The 21,691-nt window shown below is 35.4% G+C and overlaps 1 protein-coding gene across 3 annotated transcripts in view; it reads right to left on the minus strand.

Moving 5' to 3' along the window:
• The window catches only part of WASL (WASP like actin nucleation promoting factor), a 72,986-nt gene that overhangs the window by 19,274 nt on the left and 32,021 nt on the right, over nucleotides 1-21,691 (minus strand). The window contains exons 2-6 of one of the 3 annotated variants that reach the window (XM_072784417.1): nucleotides 12,755-12,818; nucleotides 11,663-11,797; nucleotides 9,556-9,642; nucleotides 8,189-8,285; nucleotides 4,816-4,839 (exon numbers count right to left, since the gene is read on the minus strand). In XM_072784417.1, the coding sequence (XP_072640518.1) occupies nucleotides 4,816-4,839; nucleotides 8,189-8,285; nucleotides 9,556-9,642; nucleotides 11,663-11,794 (340 nt within the window). In that variant the 5' untranslated portion in view covers nucleotides 11,795-11,797; nucleotides 12,755-12,818. The remainder of the gene's footprint in view (nucleotides 1-4,815; nucleotides 4,840-8,188; nucleotides 8,286-9,555; nucleotides 9,643-11,662; nucleotides 11,798-12,754; nucleotides 12,819-21,691) is intronic. The other 2 variants (XM_072784415.1, XM_072784416.1) reach the window with 2 other exon arrangements.

Here is a 21,691-nt window from a genome sequence, read left to right on the forward strand (position 1 = left end):
ATCTTCCCTTCATATTCGAAGTCTACTTATATGTACGTGTCTAAAAGTTCTATTTGTATTTTCATGTAAAATTCCATGGGAAGTTGCTCATATTGGCAAGAGATAAGGAAACTGTTATTTGAGAAGAATGGATGCTAGTGAATAATATGGACAAGATCATTAAAATGAGCTGATTCAGTCAAGGAATAATAAAAATAACTGGATCAATAATTAAGGATTAGTTGTGCAATACAGAAGGCTAACTGAATAGTTGATATGCTTAGATTTTTCACATTCGTTCAGGTATCAGATTTCAGTGTTTACCGTAGTTTCACAAAGTAAGGGACTTACTGAGAATTCCCAGAATTCAAGTGTTAGAGGATTAAACTGGTGTCATACTCAAAGGCTTATCTACTGATCTGTTTTTACTTCTCATCTTTCCCTTTTTGCCTTCCCTCTAATAATTTAGCTTTACAAATTAGTATCAGCAACACCACCCACAGTAAGATGCTTGCGAATCACTGTTTACTCTTTTATGTTTATACTTAATAGAATTTAAGAAGTAACTTAAGACTTAGAGGAGTATCAGTGAGGCACTCTCCTTATACATTACCAACCCTCCTGAAATAGGTGGTATAAACTATAAAGCAGCAACCAGAATCATCATCCAAAAAAAAAAAAAAAAAAACTATTAGTTTTTAGAAAAAAAAATAAAAACATTTTTTATGCCGTTTTAGGTTACATAAAAATTATTATACCATGGATGTTTTAAATGGTAATAGATTTGGGCAAAGTTAAGTTTAGTAGTTGAAATTTCTCGGAAATTTGATAAAGATTCTTGTAAGCCTGATTCACAACTCACTACAGAAAATAATTCAGCTATGTCTAAAGAAAGTTCAAGGCTAAAGAAGACAGGAACCAAACAGAAGTGGTATGTGGAATGAATAATAAAGTTTAACTCACACTGTAGTCAGATTGTTTTTCCCCTCCTCCCCCTACCCCAAAAGGAGATGTGGATATACTGTTACACGGCTGTCAAGTAGTTTATAAAGTCTTTGAGTTAGCTATTTAGTGTCATTACACATGAATTTCATTAGTATTGGTTAAAACCTTATTTAAGTCTATATAGGAAAATCCAAATTATAGAGATGTACAGAAAATTAACATTATCTGGGAAATTAGAGTGTTTTTCTAAACTTTTCATCTTATAGATGACAACTAAGGATGAGAAGAGTTCAGGTGACACACAATTAGTGACACAAGCAAAGGTGAATTCTGCTACCGTGGTTCCTAGTCCACTACCCTTTCTTTAACTACTACTGTGCTATTTTACACTAAAGTCAAACTATAAGATGATTGATAATGCTAACTTTACCAATGTTATCATATATCACTTCCTTACCAATTAGTTCTCTCAGTTTATATATTTCAACAGTTCATCATTCAATAAATATTTACTAGTAACTTTCAAAATTTAGGAAAAAAGTTTCCTACATAATCAAGAGATTAGGTACTTGGTTATTTCTGTTGATAACAGTCATTTGCTTTAGAATTTGAAGGTGTTCGGAAATACGTTTAAAATGGTGTTCTAGAGCTCAATTAAATATTTGTTTCAAAAGTGACAAACTAAAAGGATTGACAACCTGTGGAGGCCCAGATGTTTTTTTACTAAAGCTTATGGAAGATTTGGTAATGGAGATACTCTTAAATCACTTCTCGTAGAGATTAATTTATTTCATTTATGAAATTATACTTATCCTAAGAACATATACTAAATACATATATAATGGAGGGGGCCTTTTCTTTTCTTTCTTTCTTTCTTTCTTTCTTTCTTTCTTTCTTTCTTTCTTTCTTTCTTTCTCTCTCTCTCTCTCTCTCTCTCTCTCTCTCTCTCTCTCTCTCTCTCTCTCTCTCCCCCCCCCTTCTTTCTTTTTTCCAAAAAAAAAAAACAAAAAAAAAACCCCAAATGAAAAATTACCATCTTCTGGTTAAAGACAACTGTCACAGAAAAGGCTTTTTAATATTTTCACTGAACAGCATTTCTAGTTAATTTTAAAACTAAAAGAACAAACTAAAGTCTTCCCCTTAATTACATAAAAAGCAGAGAACTCTCACCAAGGTAAAATAGTTGAGAAACAGGTGGCCCAGAGGCCTCTGATGTCAAGCAGTCATGAAGCTGAGAACAAATCATTGGAAAGCGTCTAAGCTAAAAGGTGAGACTGACCGATAAAGAAAAAAGAAAGATGTATGAATTAGGAGTTAGTGAGGAAGACACTGAATTGCATTTCAGGAATATATGTTACTTCTACATAAAGTGTCTTTTTAATAGTTACAATTTGAAAAAATCTGCTAAACTGATCATCCAAATGAAGATTTAAGACAAAGCACCTGCATGGACATCGCAAGGTGGTTAAGGTGTCCACTGCACCTCCTAGTTGTGTATCAAATGCAGAAAAGTAATATGCTGTCCTTAAAACAGAGGTCTTCACATAGTGAAGAGAGCAAGACAAATGACTGCACAGCAGGAAAAAATATTAAAATTTCTATTAATAATTATTTCATCCTTTATTGTGTATGTAATATATTAATACCATATTATATGTATATTTTATAAAGAAATATACAAATGCTGGCAACACATGCCATATAATTTTGCCTTTTAATAATACTATTTTTTTAAAATCTCACTTAATGAAAAGAAGTTTGGAATCATTGTGCCAAAAAGTTAAAACTACAAATCTAAAGATTTAAAATCAAGAGTGATCACACAAAAGTAACTCTCTTTGAGTACCTCTCCTACCAGGAGTAATAAAATTGTGAGACTCCACTGACACATAAAGAATATCCAAACTCATGGTGGGGCCTGGGTGGCTCAGTCAGTTAAGTGTCAGACTCTTGGTTTGGGCTCAGGTCATGATCTATCTTATATCTTAGCACAGTCTGCTTGTCCCTCTCTTTCCCTCCCTTCCCCCTCTGCTCCTCCCACTCAGAGCTCCCTCTCCCTCTCAAATAAAATCTTAAAATATATATATATATACACACACAAACAAATTCTGTGTATTCATGGATTAGGTGCCTCTTCAGAAGTACATTTTATATGTATTGAAAAGATTAAAATTTTGAGAACTCCATAAAGTATTTATATCGTTAACTTTAATTATATTATTTATACAACATCTGCACTTTAAAATCTCAGATTACTTTCTCATACCACTGCTAGGAAGCCTTCCCCATTGGTACTCAATACCACTTGCAGACTGCAGAATAATAAATTCAAAAGGATTAAAATATTGAGCACACAACAAGGGAAAAAATTCTAACACATCGTAAAAGTTCACAGATCAAGGACTTCTGACTCAGCAGCTCCTGCATCCTTTGTCTCTGACATGTATTAGTTGCGTAACTTAAGGCATGTTATTTACCCTTTCCAGGTCTCAGCTCCTCCTTCAAAACCTTATGGATGTAGCATAGTGATTAAGGGGCCAGGCTGTGAAGTTAAGACTTCTTGAGACTGCATCCTGCTCTACCACTTACTAGTTTTGTGATCCTGAACAAGTACCTACCTGTGCCCATTTGCTCTTCTATAAAATGGGGATAATAGCAGCCACTTCATTAGACTGCTGGGCAGTGCCTGGCTGGTAGTAAATAATCATTAAATAGTAGCTGCTATAATTATTGTTGTCATTGTCGTCTTCATGATAACAAGTATTTAGTAAGTAGTATGCTAAGTACTTTGATTACTTCGTTTAATCCCCACAGCAGTCCTATTAAGTATTAAAATTTCCATTTAAAGACAAAGTATATAATACCTAGCACAAAGTAAGCCCTACTGGAGGTAGTCATTTTTTTGAAAAATTATAATAAGGTAAATAATCCAAAACTTAATACAGCAATATTTAGTTCATGTTTTTATAACAGGAAAACAAATTTAAGGACAAAATCAGAAAGCAATATATCTTTTTAAAAGAAACAAACCCTAACAATCACCAATAGTTGTCATAGATTATATGTTTCCCTGAATAATTCATCTAAATTCTGATGAGAGGATGCAAGATGTTTAAAAAAATAATAAAAATAAAAAAGCCTTATTCTCCATTATAATGAAGGTTCCTGAAGCAATGATTCCTTACATCCAGAGTCAGGGACCTCATTTAAATGTGATGAAAGCTCCGCATCCTCTACCTTCAGAGAAAATATATACACTTAAAAATTTAGCACACTATTTCAGGGAGGATTTATGAAGTCCAGGATGAGAATCTCTGCCCTAAAGATCTGGGACTTTTCCTTTTCATTTTGGAATTCTGCTTTTACTTTCCAGTATACATGTTTGGCTTTTTTAAAATGAATTCTCAATACCTCAAGTGCTTGCTCATCATCAAATTAAGGAAGGCTATATACAGCTATTATTAGTTTAAAACACACTATTAAAGTCAGTGCTCATTCTTATAGGGGCCAGTTTCATATTACCAGTGTGAAATAATATTTTGAAATAAGAAAAAAACATAAATCTTAACATAGGAAATGAACAAGTTGCTACACAAAATTTACCACCTTTAAGGAAGACATTAAGTCAGGATTATACAGATTCTGAACTTAATCAATCAATACAAAATGAAGATATAATAGTGATCATTACCCTCCCTAGTCCTCCTTCATCCTACAAAAAAGCCAAAGTATAGTATATTTCTAAGAGTCATCTTTGTTATTTCAAAATGACATAATAGTATTTGATGACAGATATTAAACATTAAGTATTAATGTATGATACATGTTTCTAAAGGGATTAAACTACAATCTAAAATCTTCTTGATCAATAATTTGTATCAAAGAGCTTACCATTTGGGGGGTCTCGCCTCTTCTCTGTTTGAAAATAAATTAAAATAGTATTATTAGACATATGTAATACAAACATCAACATAAAAATCAATTAATTCACCTAAATTTGGTCTTATTCCTAAGTCAATGTACAAGTAGTTAAGAAAGGTTTCTCTGAGGAACTGACATCTGAATAAAATGAGAGTGAACATTTTTAAAGGCCCTAAGGAGGAACAGCACGAAGGAACATCATAAAGCCTGGACTGGAGTGAGCCAACAGAAGAGCAAAAGGAGATAAATCAGAAGGAGAGCCAGGGACTTGGATCACCACGTAGGGTCTCACAGGCCATGGTAAGGAATACAGACTGTATTCTATATATGATAGGAAGATCCTATAGGGTTTTCAGTAGGGCAAGTGACATAATCTATGTTTTTAAAAGTTAACTTTGGCTACAATGTGGAAAAGAGGTTGTAGGAGGCACTGAGTGACAGCAGGGAGACTAGTGAGGGAGTTACAGTAGTCCAGTTGACCAATGACGGTGGCTTAGATTAGGGGAGCAGCAGAGGCAATGAGAAATAGATTCACATTATGTTTTTGAAAACAAAGACAACAGATTCACTGGATTTATAAGAGACCATGGTGAACCAGAATGGAGCCCTTTACCAGGTTGGGGAAGATGAGGGGAGGAGTAGGAATGGGTCTAACTGGGGTTAGGGAACATGGATCAAATGTTCTGCTCAGACATGTTACGTTTGAAGGCTATTCTTATGTCCAAATGAAGTAAACAAGCCTGAAGCTTGGGGGAGAGGTCAGCAATGTAGATAAAATTTGGGGAGGCATCAGCATATGGACAGTTTTCAAAGCCACAGGACTGAATGAAAGCACAAGGGTAATGAGAATACTGAGGAAGATCTGATCACTGAGGCAGATCAAATAATAATAAAAAGCTATAGCAGATCAGGAAGGAGTAAAACCAGGAGAACTATCAATCTTTTGCACTCTTACATACCAGGTTTGATATCATTTTGGCTTTAAGAAACTCAAAAGTCGTTGAAGAATTTTTTTAAAAATGTAATTTCCACAGATTTTCAAATATGAAACTGTCTAAAATTATAAGAGAAATACCCATAAATAATGATATAATAAAGTAATTAGTTTATAAATAGATATAAACTAAAATCAATAGGATTTAACTGAGGGACAAGTTAAAAAATCTTGGCAATGGGAAACATAAATTTATTACTCCATCTGGTGGTCTGATGAAGTAACTTTCTAAAATATTTGACATAAGCAAGTCCTATCTATGTCAATGAATGTCAATCTCCCATTTCCCAGGTGATATGATCTCTGCAACCAGAGAGGAAAAACTTCTTAAACTGATGATAATACAGATACGGAAATATACTGAGATTAATATAAAGTTCAGAGGTTAAGTTCTAAAAAGTAATTTACAAATAAGTCACTATTCTGGCTTGAGAGCCATTCATATGAAAAAAGGGGAAGATCTGGTGAACAAAGAAGAATGGGAGTTACTGGTGTGAGGGTACTGGCTAGAAACATTAGCAGAACAGTGTTTAATCAAATCAAGAGGTGTTTTAACATCAAAGAATAAGGAAGACTAGTTTGTGGAGTACTGTGTTCAAATTTGACTACAGACTTCTCCAAATCTGGACCACATGAAGAAGACATAAAAATCTCTATAGTGGATTTGGACCACAGTATTCAGGATGATGCATCTATAAACTACACCGTGTGAGGAGTAAGAAACTGAAACTGGTTAAACTAAGAAGTGAAGGCATAACACAATAGAAGGCTTCCAATATTAAACGACTCCTGAGAGGAAAAGAAAATAATCTAATTCTTCGTTGCTCCAAAAGTCAGACTCTATACATCTAAGTTAGAGAGAAGCAAGGCTGGAGTTTGACTTAGCACGAAGTGCTACCCAGTGATCAATCAGCTGTCTCCCTAATGTGATCTTTCTGTTTTGGAAACACCATGCTTTTAAAAGTTTAGGATCTACATAAAACAAAATTCCTGTACCAGCTGAAAGACACCTTTAAGTGACCTTCCTATTTCAAAGTCAATTATTATGTATTTTAAGAAATATTTTTACTTGTTTTGATTTGGAAATGTCATATATTCTAACTAAAAGGTACCCCAGAGAGCACCATGGCTTAGCACCACATGTCACTGAAATAGGGCACTGAACCATAAATGATTCTGTACATTTAAACCCCTTCCTAGCATGGAATCAAGTAGTAAATATCCTTGGTCCCAAATAGAAGTAACAAAAAATAGGTCCCTAATAATTCTATGTACTCATCAATTGAGATATAATAAGAAGGCAATTGTGAGGCAACAACTTAGTTCATTTTATTTTCATTTCTACCTCACCACCCTCTTGGAAACTCATTAAAATAACAATAAAGATGTACAAAATGGAATACATGATTTTACATTCCTGTTTTCTGGATCCAATGTCTTATTTTTTCATGGCTTAGTCCCTCTTGGTGGTAAAGCACATCCTGAAATATACTGATCTTCAGAACTATGGTAACACACACCGCCAGATATACAGAAAAACTTTTTAAGGAGTAAACAGCTTGGCTAGTTTTAAGGGGATCTATTTGCTGATCACATCTCCCATATGTTCTTTCTTCTCCTAAAACTGATCTGCTTAGGATGATGATTTTAGAGAGGTTCACCTTTCCTAATCATCCATCTTCCACTTCACAACAGAAAGGCCTAGTACACTGTTGTCAAATATTTCTATATCAATAAATTTAAAATTTTATACTCTCCTGCATCATTCTCTAATTATTTCATATGTATTACAGTCTCATGTGCTAAACTAAGTTCCTTACGGTTTTATAATAGACAACAGTAGAGACAAAATAAAGACAAAACAATGTTCATAGATTGTGTTTGCAACTTTGCTTATTTGCTTCTATGCTTGCCTAAAAGTCTTTGTTCACAAAGTATTTAATATTCTAAGAATGTAAGAACAATGCCATAAAAATGCAAGTGTTAGAGGCAGTATTTATGGAATGTTACAACAAAAAAAAGATTATTAGAATGAGTTCTTAAGTAAACCTGAAAAAAATTAGTTCTTAATAAAAATATTTCTCTTAAGTAAGGATTAGCACATTTTGGGGGGGGGGGGACAGAGAATAAATATTTTAGGATTTGCATGCTATATGGTCTTTGTTGTAACTATCCAACTATTGTTGTGACAAAAAAAGCAGCCATTAGATGTATTACACAGACAAAATGTAAGTCAATGAGCACAACTGTGTCTCACTAAAACTTTATTTATAAAAATAAGTGGTGGGCCAGATCTGTCCCATGAGCCATACTTTGCCATCTCATGTTTAAAAAAAAAAAAAAGTTTACCAGATTTCCTTTGTCGCCGGCCCAACAAGTCTGTAACTGCTTTTCGGAATTTTTTTGCTTCTTCTTCATTGGCAAAATTAAGAGCAACTTGACAAGTCTGAAACATTTTTATTAAAAAAGGCACACAACAAAAAAACATGAATTTAGCTTATTTAATGAAAAGGTTGATAAACAATAAAGTACATTTCTGAAGAAGGAAAGTTGAGTTTACTAAGCAGATAAGCACTTATTTAGCTTAGTTTTAATTCTATCGAATTACTTAAGAATGGTAACGGCATGGAGAAGGCAAAGTAAAAGACTACTATTAGAAAGGCTGGCTCTCATAGTGGACATTCAAATATTAAATGGAATACTCCATCTTCAACAAAAAAAAACACAATAGCATATTGAATTTATCATTCAACAGAGCTCTGTAAAATAATTTAGATTTTAGAAAAGGCAAACACTGGAAAAGTTGGTCAAATGCAGGTCAGGTCTACCTTTACTAGGTTATATTTTTATTTTACAGCTTAATTGTAGATATTATTTAAATTATTATCTTAATTCAGATAAATTAAAATGTGGAAACACACTGCCATTAACAACAATGGCATTTAATGCACACACACACACACATATATACACACACACATATTTATATTTTATTAAGGGAAATGTGAAAAAAACAGCTAGAGAAAAAAATACTTTTTGAAAAGATGTATCATCTAATCCAACCTTGTTTCTCATTATAGAAAATTTAGGAAATACAAATATGAAAATAAAGAAAATTAAAATCACCTATAACCTTGTCACTCGAACAATCCTTGTGAGCATATGGTACGAAAATCTTTCTAACATCTTCCTCAAGTATAAGCAATATATTTTTAAAAATCTGTTCTCCTTTTACACACATTTATTGTATTTTAGCACTTTTCTAGGCCATGAACTATTCTTTCTCTCTCTCTCACACACATACACACACACACACACACACACACACATTTTGAATTGCAATTTAATATTTAATGTTTAAATGATACTATAGTTTAGTGGGCAATGAAGATTTCATTTTTATAAATAAGAAAACTAAATCCCAAAAAGGTTAAGCTATTTGCCCAAAGACAGAAAGATGATGAAAAAACAAATTTCTTTTCTACACAGCAAATTATATTTACAGCACTCTTTGAAATCTTTTTTTTTTTTTTTTTTGGCCCTTTAAAATCTTAGCCATTTCTTCCAATTTAGCTATACTATCTATGAAGAAGCTTTGAAAGTAAAATAATTCTTTTTACTTTATACAGTGTTTGCATAAAAAGCTTATAAATGCTTTCCACAGACAAATGTAAAAACAATAACATTACACAGGGCTATAAAAATATATGACTTACATCTCCAGCAAAGGTATGAAAATATCCTCTAGGACTATTATATACAAAGTTATTGTATAACTCTTGTTCCCACAATAGTTTCCCATCCTAGAAAAAAGTTCAAATAAGAGTTACCAAGAAGAATCTCCAGGAATAAAACAAATAGTTACCAAGAAGAATCTCCAGGAATAAAACAAAATAGATGACTCATATTCAGGGAATTGCTTATATTAACATTAGCTTTTAAATGTACAGAAAACACGTGTATAACATAAATAACATAATTTAATCAGTAATTTCTTAATAAAACAGTAAATTCTGAAGTTTCTTTCATAAAAACTACCTATCAAGTTGAGTTTAATTCAGTATGCTAAGATATAATTTCATTAGATTTATATTCCCAAATATAGTTACTCAGTCAAATATAAAACTAAAACAATTACTAGATCATCAATGTTAGACAAGAGTAGAATACTGTTGCACATGCACTGATTATCATGCATAGTTCCATCAGCAATAGACTGTGTGCTATCAAGTATTACAGGAACATTTCATGCTCTTTTCCTCACCCCTGCAGGTGATGGGAAGGTCAAATATACCTTCTGTACTGTTCATTAATAATCTTTGAATTCCTAACTTTTACACACTGGCCCTCTAGTTAAATACTGGTAAAAGTAGTTAGTATCAATCATGTGCAGAAAGAGACTGATGATTGAAGTGCACGAAGGTTAAAGTATGATTAAGAGACCCAGGGATGACTGGACTGTCATATCTACGGCCACAGTAGAAGAAATATAATTAAACTTAATACCAAAGGTGGCTAACTGCAAGTATTCAGCAATGGTTACCTACAATTAGAAATAAGTGGTTAGAGAATTATAAGTATTACCCTATTTTGAAAGCAAAGTTCTACCTAGATCATGATTTAAAAATATCCAGAATATGCTATACACACATATAATGCAATTCCTTTCTTCTCAGTGGAGTTATATGTGCACTTGATTTCTAAAGAGTGTTTCTCACTAACAAGGAGAAATATGTCAAAAAAACTAAGCAGTTTCTTGCAAACTATGCATATGTTCCCTATTTCCTAGAATCACTGCCGGCAGTAAGCCACTGATAACAGCAATATGCCACATTTCTCAGCTGTCTTGTAGAATGGAAAAGTGGATGTTAAGAAGTGCTAAGTTACAAAGCACAGTAACTTAACTCTTATTGAATCTCAGGAAAACACTTTGCAATAGACCCAGATGGTTTTCCATTTTATAAATTAATAAGCCAAGGCCCAGAGAAGTAAACAGTTTGGCTACAATCTATCTGCCCTTAAGCATCCCCCAGAAGAGTTCAATTTTTTGGGAGGTAATTATTCCACATATACATATTATAAAAGTCTACCTACAGAAAAGGTTTTAAAAGATAAATGGAAAAAAAAAAGATAAATGGAGACGTCATCTCTGCAAAAAGGTAATCAACATCAACTATAAGATGATCAACATCAACTATAAGATGAATACCTGAGAATGGGCATCCAATCTAGGACAATGTGGATATGTGTTTAAATGTGAGAGATACAAAGCTGTGAAAATCTGAACATACCTATGTTAAGAAACAACATAAGGAAAAATTGGTAGCAAATACATTATTATAGGTATTGTATAAGGCTTTAAACCTAGGCTGAAGTAACTAACAGTACATACTAAACTAAAATATACTTTTATAATTCCCTGAAAGAACTATATATGCTACTCTGTAATGGACAAAATGGAATAAAAGAATATCATTAGAAAAAGAGAACATAGGGAAATCCCAAGATGTAAAGGTATTTAAAAAACAAACAAATCCTTTAATGTGTGGTGGCAGTTGAAAGATAAAATAGGAAGCTATTAATTCTGGCTTACAACCTATTCCTGTTTGTTTGCAATGCCCAAGTTTCATTACCTAAAACCAAGTTTCATTCTTCTAATATGCAGGATGAATCAAAATTATATATATAACTACATATATAAATTATAACAGGTTAAAAAACCTATTCACCCACCATTTAAATTGGAAAAAAAAAAATAAATAAAATAAAAAATAAAAATAAATAAATAAATAAATAAATAAATAAATTGGAAACAAAACTCACCTTAATATCAAATATTCTTAAAAAATAAGATCTCTGTGGATTGTCCTTAACAAGACAAGCAACACCGCTACACTTCTTTGACCACATACAGTTACGATCTGCTGCATATAACTGTACCACTGCTGAAGACATAGTCTGAAAAATATAAAATTTATAGCCATTAGGTTCAAAATAACATTCAGATGACCACAGCCCCTGCTGACATCTTCACTGTAACCTCATGAGAGACATTCAACCTGAACCACCCAGCTACGCTGCTCTTAATTTCCTGACCCATAGAAACAAGGAGATAATAAAACATTTATTGTTATTTTAAGCCATTCCTTTTTGGAAGTAATTTCTTATGCAGTAACAAATAACACAATAACTACACTAAAAATAACTAAAGAGAACAAACATTTACTGATGCTTAGAATGTGTCAGAAATTGTGTTAAGATTTAGAAATAAAGTTGTTTTGGGCTACTTAACTATGGCTGGGGAAGCCCTCCTCTGATAAGATTCCAAAGAACTGCATGTATATACATGTCTTTTATAATAATAAAGTCAAAAATGTAAGATCAGTGTATTTTGGGGGACCAAAATTGTATAAAGACCCCTAAGAAATACTGTTCCATGTTTTTAACTTGTGTATACCAAACTCATCTTTGAATTTCAGAGTCATGAATAGGACACAAAGCAGCAGGAAAATATCCACAAGAGCCATTAAAAAATTATGAAGATAGCTTAGAAATTTTAAAAATGTATATTCTAGGATACTAAGAATGCGGAGTATGACTTTGGCCTGCTCAAAACATACTTTGTTCTTCTGAAAATATAATACATATCATCATTTGCTTGGGTTCTCTGACCCCAAATTCCTAATATTAAAAACTTAAAAAAAAAAAAAAAAGGATTTTACATTTATTATCCAAAGGTATTAAAGACCAAGCCAAAGGATTAAAAAATCAGATGAGTAAATTTGTTTTCTAAGGCAAATTCATATAAATTACAGCTCTTTTAGTATGATGCTATCAAAATGCATTCATTTCTACAAAAAAAACATAATTAGGATATCAAGAAAAAAAAACATCAAAAAATCCTTTTAGGGGTACCTGGGTGGCCTAGTAGGTTGGGCATCCAACTGCTGATTTCAGTTCATGTCATGATCTCAGGGATCTATGGGACAGAGACACAAAGCTCCCGGCTCTGCTGGTCTCCCTTTTCCTCTGCCCCTCCCCCATCTCACACATGAGAGTGGGCATGCGCCTCTCTCTCTCAAATACATAAATCTTAAAAAAAAAAACCCTTTTTTTTAAACCAAAAAACAATAAGTAACAGATTGCAAAAGAAATAGCATATTATCAAATACAGTCTGAAATTCCATTATGGGAATTCCCTTACCAAATGTCCAAATGTTAACACATAAAACACTGAATGTATATGTGAACTCAAAAAAAAGTAACAAAAAGCTAAAAATCCACATTTAAGCATTTATATAAATTTACAACAGATTCTTAAAACATCTGCTTAAGAAATAAAGACCAGTGAAACAGTTCAGTTACATTCCCTATAAAAGTGGTTGGCACTATAGACCTTATTCTAAAACAATTTATAAAATTTTCATACTGAAGAAACCACCTTATCACAAGCTATTTTCAGTAACTAGATTTTCAAAATTTTGCTACAGTTATATTATCAATCTAACTATGCCTCTTTCACTCCTTTTTATCTTAAACTAGCAGTCTAAAAATTATATAAGGCTATTTCTAACTCAGGAAAATTATAGTGAATGTGAGAATAGCTTACATGTATAAAATTTAGTATATAAATGATAGAAATATAAAAACAGTGACTATTCCTTATGCTTTAGATTGACAGTGGCTTCATTAAGTTTTTAAAAACATTCCTTCCATTCCTTTAAGGTAATTACAGCTCACCAACGCCATTACTTCTTGTCTTTAATAACTGAGAAGATATTATTAAAAAACAACACAGGGACAAGTGCTTAGGAAAGGAAATCTATTTCTTATTAGCCCAATAAAGTTAGGTTAAAATTTATTAATTAAAAGGAAAAAAGCACTACATCAAGTTTCATGGAAATAGAAACTGTCCTATCTTAACATATTGCTGATATTTCAGTATGAAGTTATTGCAGTAACATATTCATCCTCAGAACTTTGTCAAGGGCAGAAATAAGATAAAGGATGAATTCTGGGATGTGAATCCCTCCCACTGTCCTTCAACAGGGCATTTTTATCTCTTGGGCTTACTCAGCACCATCAGGAACTATTTCACTGATTCCCTATGTTAAGTGACTGCTTTTTTCATATTTCTAGAGTACCTTTTTAAATACCTTGTGTAAATCTCATTACATCACAGATCTTATTTTAAAATAGAGTAATTAAAAAAAAAAGAAAAAAATAAAAAATAAAATAAAATAGAGTAATTTTCTGTAATTGATTTATTACTCATTAAGCAGACTGTAATTTCCTTAAGCAACTACTTTCTATATTGTAGAAAGTATAGTTTCTAGATTATACTTTCACTTTACCTACACTTTGCTCCAACTAAGCAAACATTTGCTAAATTAAAAATTACATATTCTGATTTTGATAATAATACTATGATAAATGCCCTTTATTTAAGGATATACATTTTGGGGATGAATGGGTGGCAGAGTTGGTTGATCTGACTCTTGGTTTTGGCTCAGGTCCTGAAGTTTTTTTCTCTCTCTCCCTCTGCCCCTTCCCTCCATTCGCTCATGCCCCCCCCCCCCATAAATAAATCAACAATTTTTTAAGAGGATACACATCTTAAAGTATTATAAAGGGGCATCATATTGGCCATTACTCTCAAGTGATTCTGAAAATAATAATATGCATATGTATACATAGAAGAAACCCTGGTAAAATATTATAAATGGTTGACAAATCTGGATGAAAATATGCAGGAATTCTTTGTTACTGCATCTGTAACTTTTCTGTATGAAATTATTTTGAAATTAAAAATATTAAAGCCCATATGATTCACAAAAGCCTAAGACTCTCCACCTACTTGCACAGTCATGACAGCCTTGGGAAGTTGTTTCTCTTCTCAGAGCCACTGCTACACGTACATATATAAACCACCACCCACACTGATCCAAAACTACGAAAACTACCACTTCTTCAAATTCCTTCTATACTGATACAAACTTTGTTAGAAGCTTCATCCTGAGTAAGACTTAAATCATAAATATCCACTACTTTTATAGTTCAAATTCTTTACACATTATCACAACAACCACATTATGTAACAGGTCAGAGTAAGAATTTTAAACCAGGAAAATAGATGCTTCTTTAATAAAAGAGATAGAATCAGCTAATGACAGGAAAAAGACTGGAAAATACTAGGTCTTACAGATCCTTGTTTGACAAACAACTGCATACAAGTACTAAGGGGACTTAATAGTGAATATTAACTATTATTATTTTAATATTCCAATAAATACACAATATTGTTAAAGGAAATAATTTTTAAAGATATATTTTTAATTAATATCCAAAATACACTGAGTGTGGGAAAAGAAACCACAGGATTGAATAAAGAAATCTTTTTTATGGTCACAATGGCCTAGATTAATAGCCAAAACACTCCAGCTTCTGTGTATGTGTATGTACCCAAATTCCTAAAAATCAAACCAGGAAAATCCATCCTAAGTTTTCTCATTATATAAAGATATTTTAAGTATGTTCCTAAATACTCTGATGATATATTCATGTGAAATGTCCCCTTAGTATCATGAACGTGAAATTTAATTATGAAACATAAAAGGAATTACAAAAGTAAAGAAAAAAATTTGGTTATACTTCAATTAAAAATTGAAAGTTATTTAAACAAGGAATTTGGCGGAATTCTTAATTATGCAGTGATCTCAAGGAGCCATTTTCTACATAATAGAAGTTTAAAAAACACCTCAATTACATGACCTCCTAAAAAACCCAATACAGGCGGGGCAAGATGGCTGAGGAGTAGGGTCCCCAAGTCACCTGTCCCCACCAACTTACCTAGATAACTTTCAAATCATCCTGAAAACCTACAAATTCGGCCAGAGATTTAAAGAGAGAACAGCTGGAATGCTACAGAGAGACGAGTTCTCGCTTCTATCAAGGTAGGAAGACGAAAAAAAAAAATAAAGAAATAAAAAAGCATCCAAGGGGGGAGGGGCCCTGCGAAGAGCCGGGCTAAGGCCAAGCGGTGAGTGCCCCCAGGACAGGAAAGCCCCGACCCGGAGAGGCAGGAGCTTTACCAATCTTCCTGAAGGGAAAGGTGCTCCCAGGGAGTTGGAGCAGGATCCCAGGAAGGGCGTGGATGCCCTCAGGCTCCCAGGGGCACTAACTGAGGACCTGCGCCCCGGGGGAGAGCTCGCCACACCACCAGCACCAGAAAGGGCTGGAGCGCATCCCGGCAGGGTCCTGGGAGGAGCCCAAGCGTCAGCTCCAGCAGCGGCTCTGCACAGAGGGGGCTGCGCAGCTCGGTAACACCTTGAGCAGCGGCTCAGCTCAGGTGGCAAATCCGCACAGAGGGGGCTGCGCAGTACCAGAAGCACGATTCCAGAGGTGCAGGCCCTGGAGCTCAGGGCTCCACGGGGACACAGCCCAGGATCCAGCGCTACCCCCAGGACAGGCGGACGCCGGGAGGACACAGGGCAGTGAAGACGCTCCTGCCACTGGGCGGCCCTGAGCTGTGCACATCAGTGCCACCCTTCCCTGGCCCATCCAGGCCCCTGCGGACTGGGAGCTGCAGTAGTTACTGCGGGAGCGGACTCCAGAGCTGGAGAGCTGGCCACCACCAGTGGTGGTATTCCTCTTGGTGTCACCCTGTGCCTGGGGCTGAGCAGGGCTGCCAGGGAGCAGGAGCCTCACAGGATAAACAGCTCCCACTGAGCTGTACACCTGGCAGGGGACTGACTGGGCAGCTCCCCCAGGTGCACACACCTGAGAATCAGCAAAGCGGGCCCCTCCCCCAGAAGACCAGCAGGAAGGACAGGAGAAGAGCAAGTTCTTAGCCAAGCAGCGCTGGAAAGTTCCAGGGGAAGTCGAGGGATTTACAGTATATAGAATCAGAGGATACCCCCCTTTGTTGTTTGTTTTGTTTGTCCCCCCCCCTTTTCCTTTTTTCTCTCTTTTCTCCTTTTTCCAGTACAACTTAATTTTAGCCACTCTGCACTGAGCAAAATGACTAGAAGGAAAAACTCACCACAAAAGAATCAGAAACAGTCCTCTCTCCCACAGAGTTACAAAATTTGGATTACAATTCAATGTCAGAAAGCTATTTCAGAAGCACAATTATAAAGCTACTGGTGGCTCTAGAAAAAAGCATAAAGGACTCAAGAGACTTCATGACTGTAGAATTTAGATCTAACTGGGCTGAAATTAAAAATCAATTAAATGAGATGCAATCCAAAGTGGAGGTCCTAATGACAAGGGTTAACGAGATAGAAGAAAGAGTGAGTGACACAGAAGACGAGTTGATGGTAAGGAAGGAAACTGAGGAAAAAAGAGAAAAACAATTAAAACATCATGAGGATAGGATAAGGGAAATAAATGACAGCCTCAGAAGGAAAAAATCTACATTTAATTGGAGTTCCTGAGGGCGCCGAAAGGGACAGAGGACCAGAAAGTATATTTGAACAAATCATAGCTGAACTTCACTAACTTGGGAAGGGAAACAGGCATTCAGATCCAGGAGGTAGAGAGATCCCCCCCACCCCCCAAAATCAATAAAAATCGTTCAACACCTTGACATTTAATAGTGAAACTTGGAAATTCCAAAGATAAAAGAAGATCCTTTAAGCAGCAAGAGACAAGAAATCCATAACCTTTATGAGAAGAAGTATTAGGTTAACAGCAGATCTCTCCACAGAGACCTGGCAGGCCAGAAAGGGCTGGCAGGATATATTCAGAGTCCTAACAGAGAAGAACCTGCAGCCAAGAATACTTTATCCAGCAAGGCTCTCATTCAGAATAGGAGACATAAAGAGCTTCCAAGATAGGCAGAAACAGAAAAAATATGTGACCACCAAACCAGCTCTACAAGAAATATTAAGGGGGACTCTGTAAAAGAAAGAGGAAGTCCAAGGAAACAATCCACAAAAACAGGGACTGAATAGGTATCATGATGACACTAAATTCATATCTTTCAATAGTAACTCTGAACGTGAATGGGCTTAATGACCCCATCAAAAGGCGCAGGGTTACAGACTGGATAAAAAAGCAAGACCTATCTATTTGCTGTCTACAAGAGACTCATTTCAGACGTAAGGATACCTACAGCCTAATAATAAAAGGTTGGAGAACCATTTACCATTCAAATGGTCCTCAAAAGAAAACAGGGGTAGCAATTCTTGTATCAGATAAATTAAAGTTTATCCCAAAGACTGTAGTAAGAGATGAAGAGGGACACTCTATCATACTTAAAGCATCTATCCAACAAGAGGACCTAACAATCATGAATATTTATGCCCCGAATGTGGGAGCCACCAAGTATATCAATTAATAACCAGTTAAGACATACTTAGATAATAATACACTTATACTTGGTGACTTGAACACAGTGCTTTCTACAATCGATGGATTTTCTAAGCACAACATCTCCAAAGAAACAAGAGCTTTTTACTTTTTTTTTTTTTTTTTTTTTTTTTATGATAGTCACACAGAGAGAGAGAGAGAGAGGCAGAGACACAGGCAGAGGGAGAAGCAGGCTCCATGACCCGGAGCCTGATGTGGGATTCGATCCCGGGTCTGCAGGATCGTGCCCTGGGCCAAAGGCAGGCGCCAAACTGCTACACCACCCAGGGATCCCCAAGAGCTTTAAATGATACACTGGTCCAGATGGATTTCACAGATATTTACAGAACTTTACATCCAATCGCAACTGAATACACATTCTTCTCAAGTGCACATGAAACTTTCTCTAGAATAGACCACATACTGGGTCACAAATCAGGTCTTAAACGCTACCAAAAGATTGGGATCGTCCCCTGCATATTTGCAGACCATAATGCTTTGAAACTAGAACTAAATCACAAGAAGAAGTTTGGAAGGACTTGAAATACGTGGAGGTTAAGGACCATCCTGCTAAAAGATGAAAGGGTCAACCAGGAAATTAGAGAAGAATTAAAAAGATCCATGGAAACTAATGAGAATGAAGATACAACCCGTTCAAAATCTTTGGGATGCAGCAAAAGCAGTCCCGAGGGGGACATACATCGCAATACAAGCACCCATCTAAAAACTGGAAAGAGGGATCCCTGGGTGGCGCAGCGGTTTGGCACCTGCCTTTGGCCCAGGACGCGATCCTGAAGACCCGGGATCGAATCCCACTTCGGGCTCCAGGTGCATGGAGCCTGCATCTCCCTCTGCCTGTGTCTCTGCCTGCCTCTCTCTGTGTGACTATCATAAATAAATAAAAATTTATAAAAAAAATTTAAAAAAATAAAATAAAAACTGGAAAGAACTCAAATACAAAAGCTAACCTTCCACCTAAAGGAGCTGGAGAAAAAACAGCAAATAGATCCTACACCCAGCAGAAGAAGAGAGTTAATAAAGATTCGAACAGAACTCAATGAAATAGAGCAGAAGAACTGTGGAACAGATCAACAAAACCAAGAGTTGGTTCTTTGAAAAAATTAATAAGATAGATAAACCATTAGCCAGCCTTATTAAAAAGAAGAGAGAAAAGACTCAAATTAAAAATCATGAATAAGAAAGAAGGGATCACCACCAACACCAAGGAAATAAAACGATTTTAAAAACTTATTATGAGCAGCTATACACCAATAAATTAGGCAATCTAGAAGAAATGGATGCATTTCTCAAAAACCACAAACTACCAAATCTGGAACAGGAAGAATTAGAAAACCTGAACAGGCTGATAACCAGGGAGGAAATTGAAGCAGTCATCAAAAACCTCCCAAGACACCAAAATCCCAGGCCAGATGGCTTCCCAGGGGAATTCTATTAAACGTTTAAAGAAGAAACCATACCTATTCTACTAAAGCTGTTCAGAAAGATAGAAAGAGATGGAGTACTTCCAAATTCATTCTATGAGGCCAGCATCACCTTAATTCCAAAACCAGACAAAGACCCAACCAAAAAGGAGAATTACAGACCAATATCCCTGATGAACACAGATGCAAAAATTCTCAACAAGATACTAGCCAATAGGATCCAACAATACATTAAGAAGATTATTCACCATGACCACATGGGATTTATCCCGGGGATGCAAGGCTGGTTCAACATTTGCAGAACAATCAATGTGATTCATCATATCAGCAAGAGAAAAAACAAGAACCATATGATCCTCTCAATAGATGCAGAGAAAGCATTTGACAAAGTACACCATCCATTCCTGATCAAAACTCTTCAGAGTATAGGGATAGAGGTAACATTCCTCAGCATCTTGAAAGCCATCTACGAAAAGCCCACAGCAAATATCATTCTCAATGAGGAAACACTGGGAGCCTTTCCCCTAAGATCAGGAACGAGACAGGGACTGTCCACTCTCACCACTGCTATTCAACATAGTACTAGAAGTCCTAGCCTCAGCAATCAGACAACAAAAAGACATTAAAAGGCATTCAAATTGGCAAAGAAGTCGTCAAACTCTCCCTCTTGGCAGATGACATTATACTGTACATAGAAAACCCAAAAGACTCCACCCCAAGATTGCTAGAACTCATACAGCAATTCGGTAGCGTGGCAGGATACAAAATCGATGCCCATAAATCAGTGGCATCTCTATACACTAACAATGAGTCTGAAGAAAGAGAAATTAAGGAGTCAATCCCATTTACAATTGCACCCAAAAGCATAAGATACCTAGGAATAAACCTAACCAAAGAGGTAAAGGTTCTATACCCTAAAAACTATAGAACACTTCTGAAAGAAATTGAGGCAGACACAAAGAGATGGAAAAATATTCCATGCTCATGGATTGGAAGAATTAATATTGTGAAAATGTCAATGTTCCCCAGGGCAATATACACATTTAATGCAATCCCTATCAAAATACCATGGACTTTCTTCAGAGAGTTGGAACAAATCATCTTAAGATTTGTGTGGAATCAGAAAAGACCCCGAATAGCCGGAGGAAATATTAAAAAAGAAAACCATAGTTTGGGGCATCACAATGCCAGATTTCAGGTTGGACTACAAAGCTGTGGTCATCAAGACAGTGTGGTACTGGCACAAAAACAGACACATAGATCAATGGAACAGAATAGAGAACCCAGAAGTGGACCTTGAACTTTATGGTCAACTAATATTTGATAAAGGAGGAAAGACTATCCATTGGAAGAAAGACAGTCTCTTCAATAAATGGTGCTGGGAAAATTGGACATCCACATGCAGAAGAATGAAACTAGACCATTCTCTTACACCATACACAAAGATAAACTCAAAATGGATGAAAGATCTAAATGTGAGACAAGATTCCATCAAAATCCTAGAGAAGAACACAGGCAACACCCTTTTTGAACTTGGCCACAGCAACTTCTTGCAAGATACATCCATGAAGGCAAGAGAAACAAAAGCAAAAATGAATTACTGGGACTTAAGATAAAAAGCTTCTGCACAGCAAAATAACAGTCAACAAAACTAAAAGACAACCTACAGAATGGGAGAAGATATTTGCAAATGACCTATCAGACAAAGAGCTAGTATCCAAGATCTAGAAAAAACTTATCTAACTCAACAGCAAAGAAACAAACAATCCAATCATGAAATGGGCAAAAGACATGAAAGGAAATTTCACAGAGGAAGACATAGACATGCCCAACAAGCACATTAGAAAATGTTCTGCATCACTTTCCATCAGGGAAATGCAAATCAAAACCACAATGAGATACCACCTCACACCAGTGAGAATGGGGAAAATTAACAAGACAGGAAACAACAAATGTTGGAGAGGATGTGGAGAAAGGGGAACCCTCTTGCACTATTAGTGGGAATGTGAACTGGTACAGCCACTCTGGAAAACTGTGTGGAGGTTCCTCAAAGAGTTAA

Source organism: Canis lupus, chromosome 18 (genome assembly GCF_048164855.1).
Source record: "Canis lupus baileyi chromosome 18, mCanLup2.hap1, whole genome shotgun sequence".
NCBI classification, from domain to species: domain Eukaryota; kingdom Metazoa; phylum Chordata; class Mammalia; order Carnivora; family Canidae; genus Canis; species Canis lupus.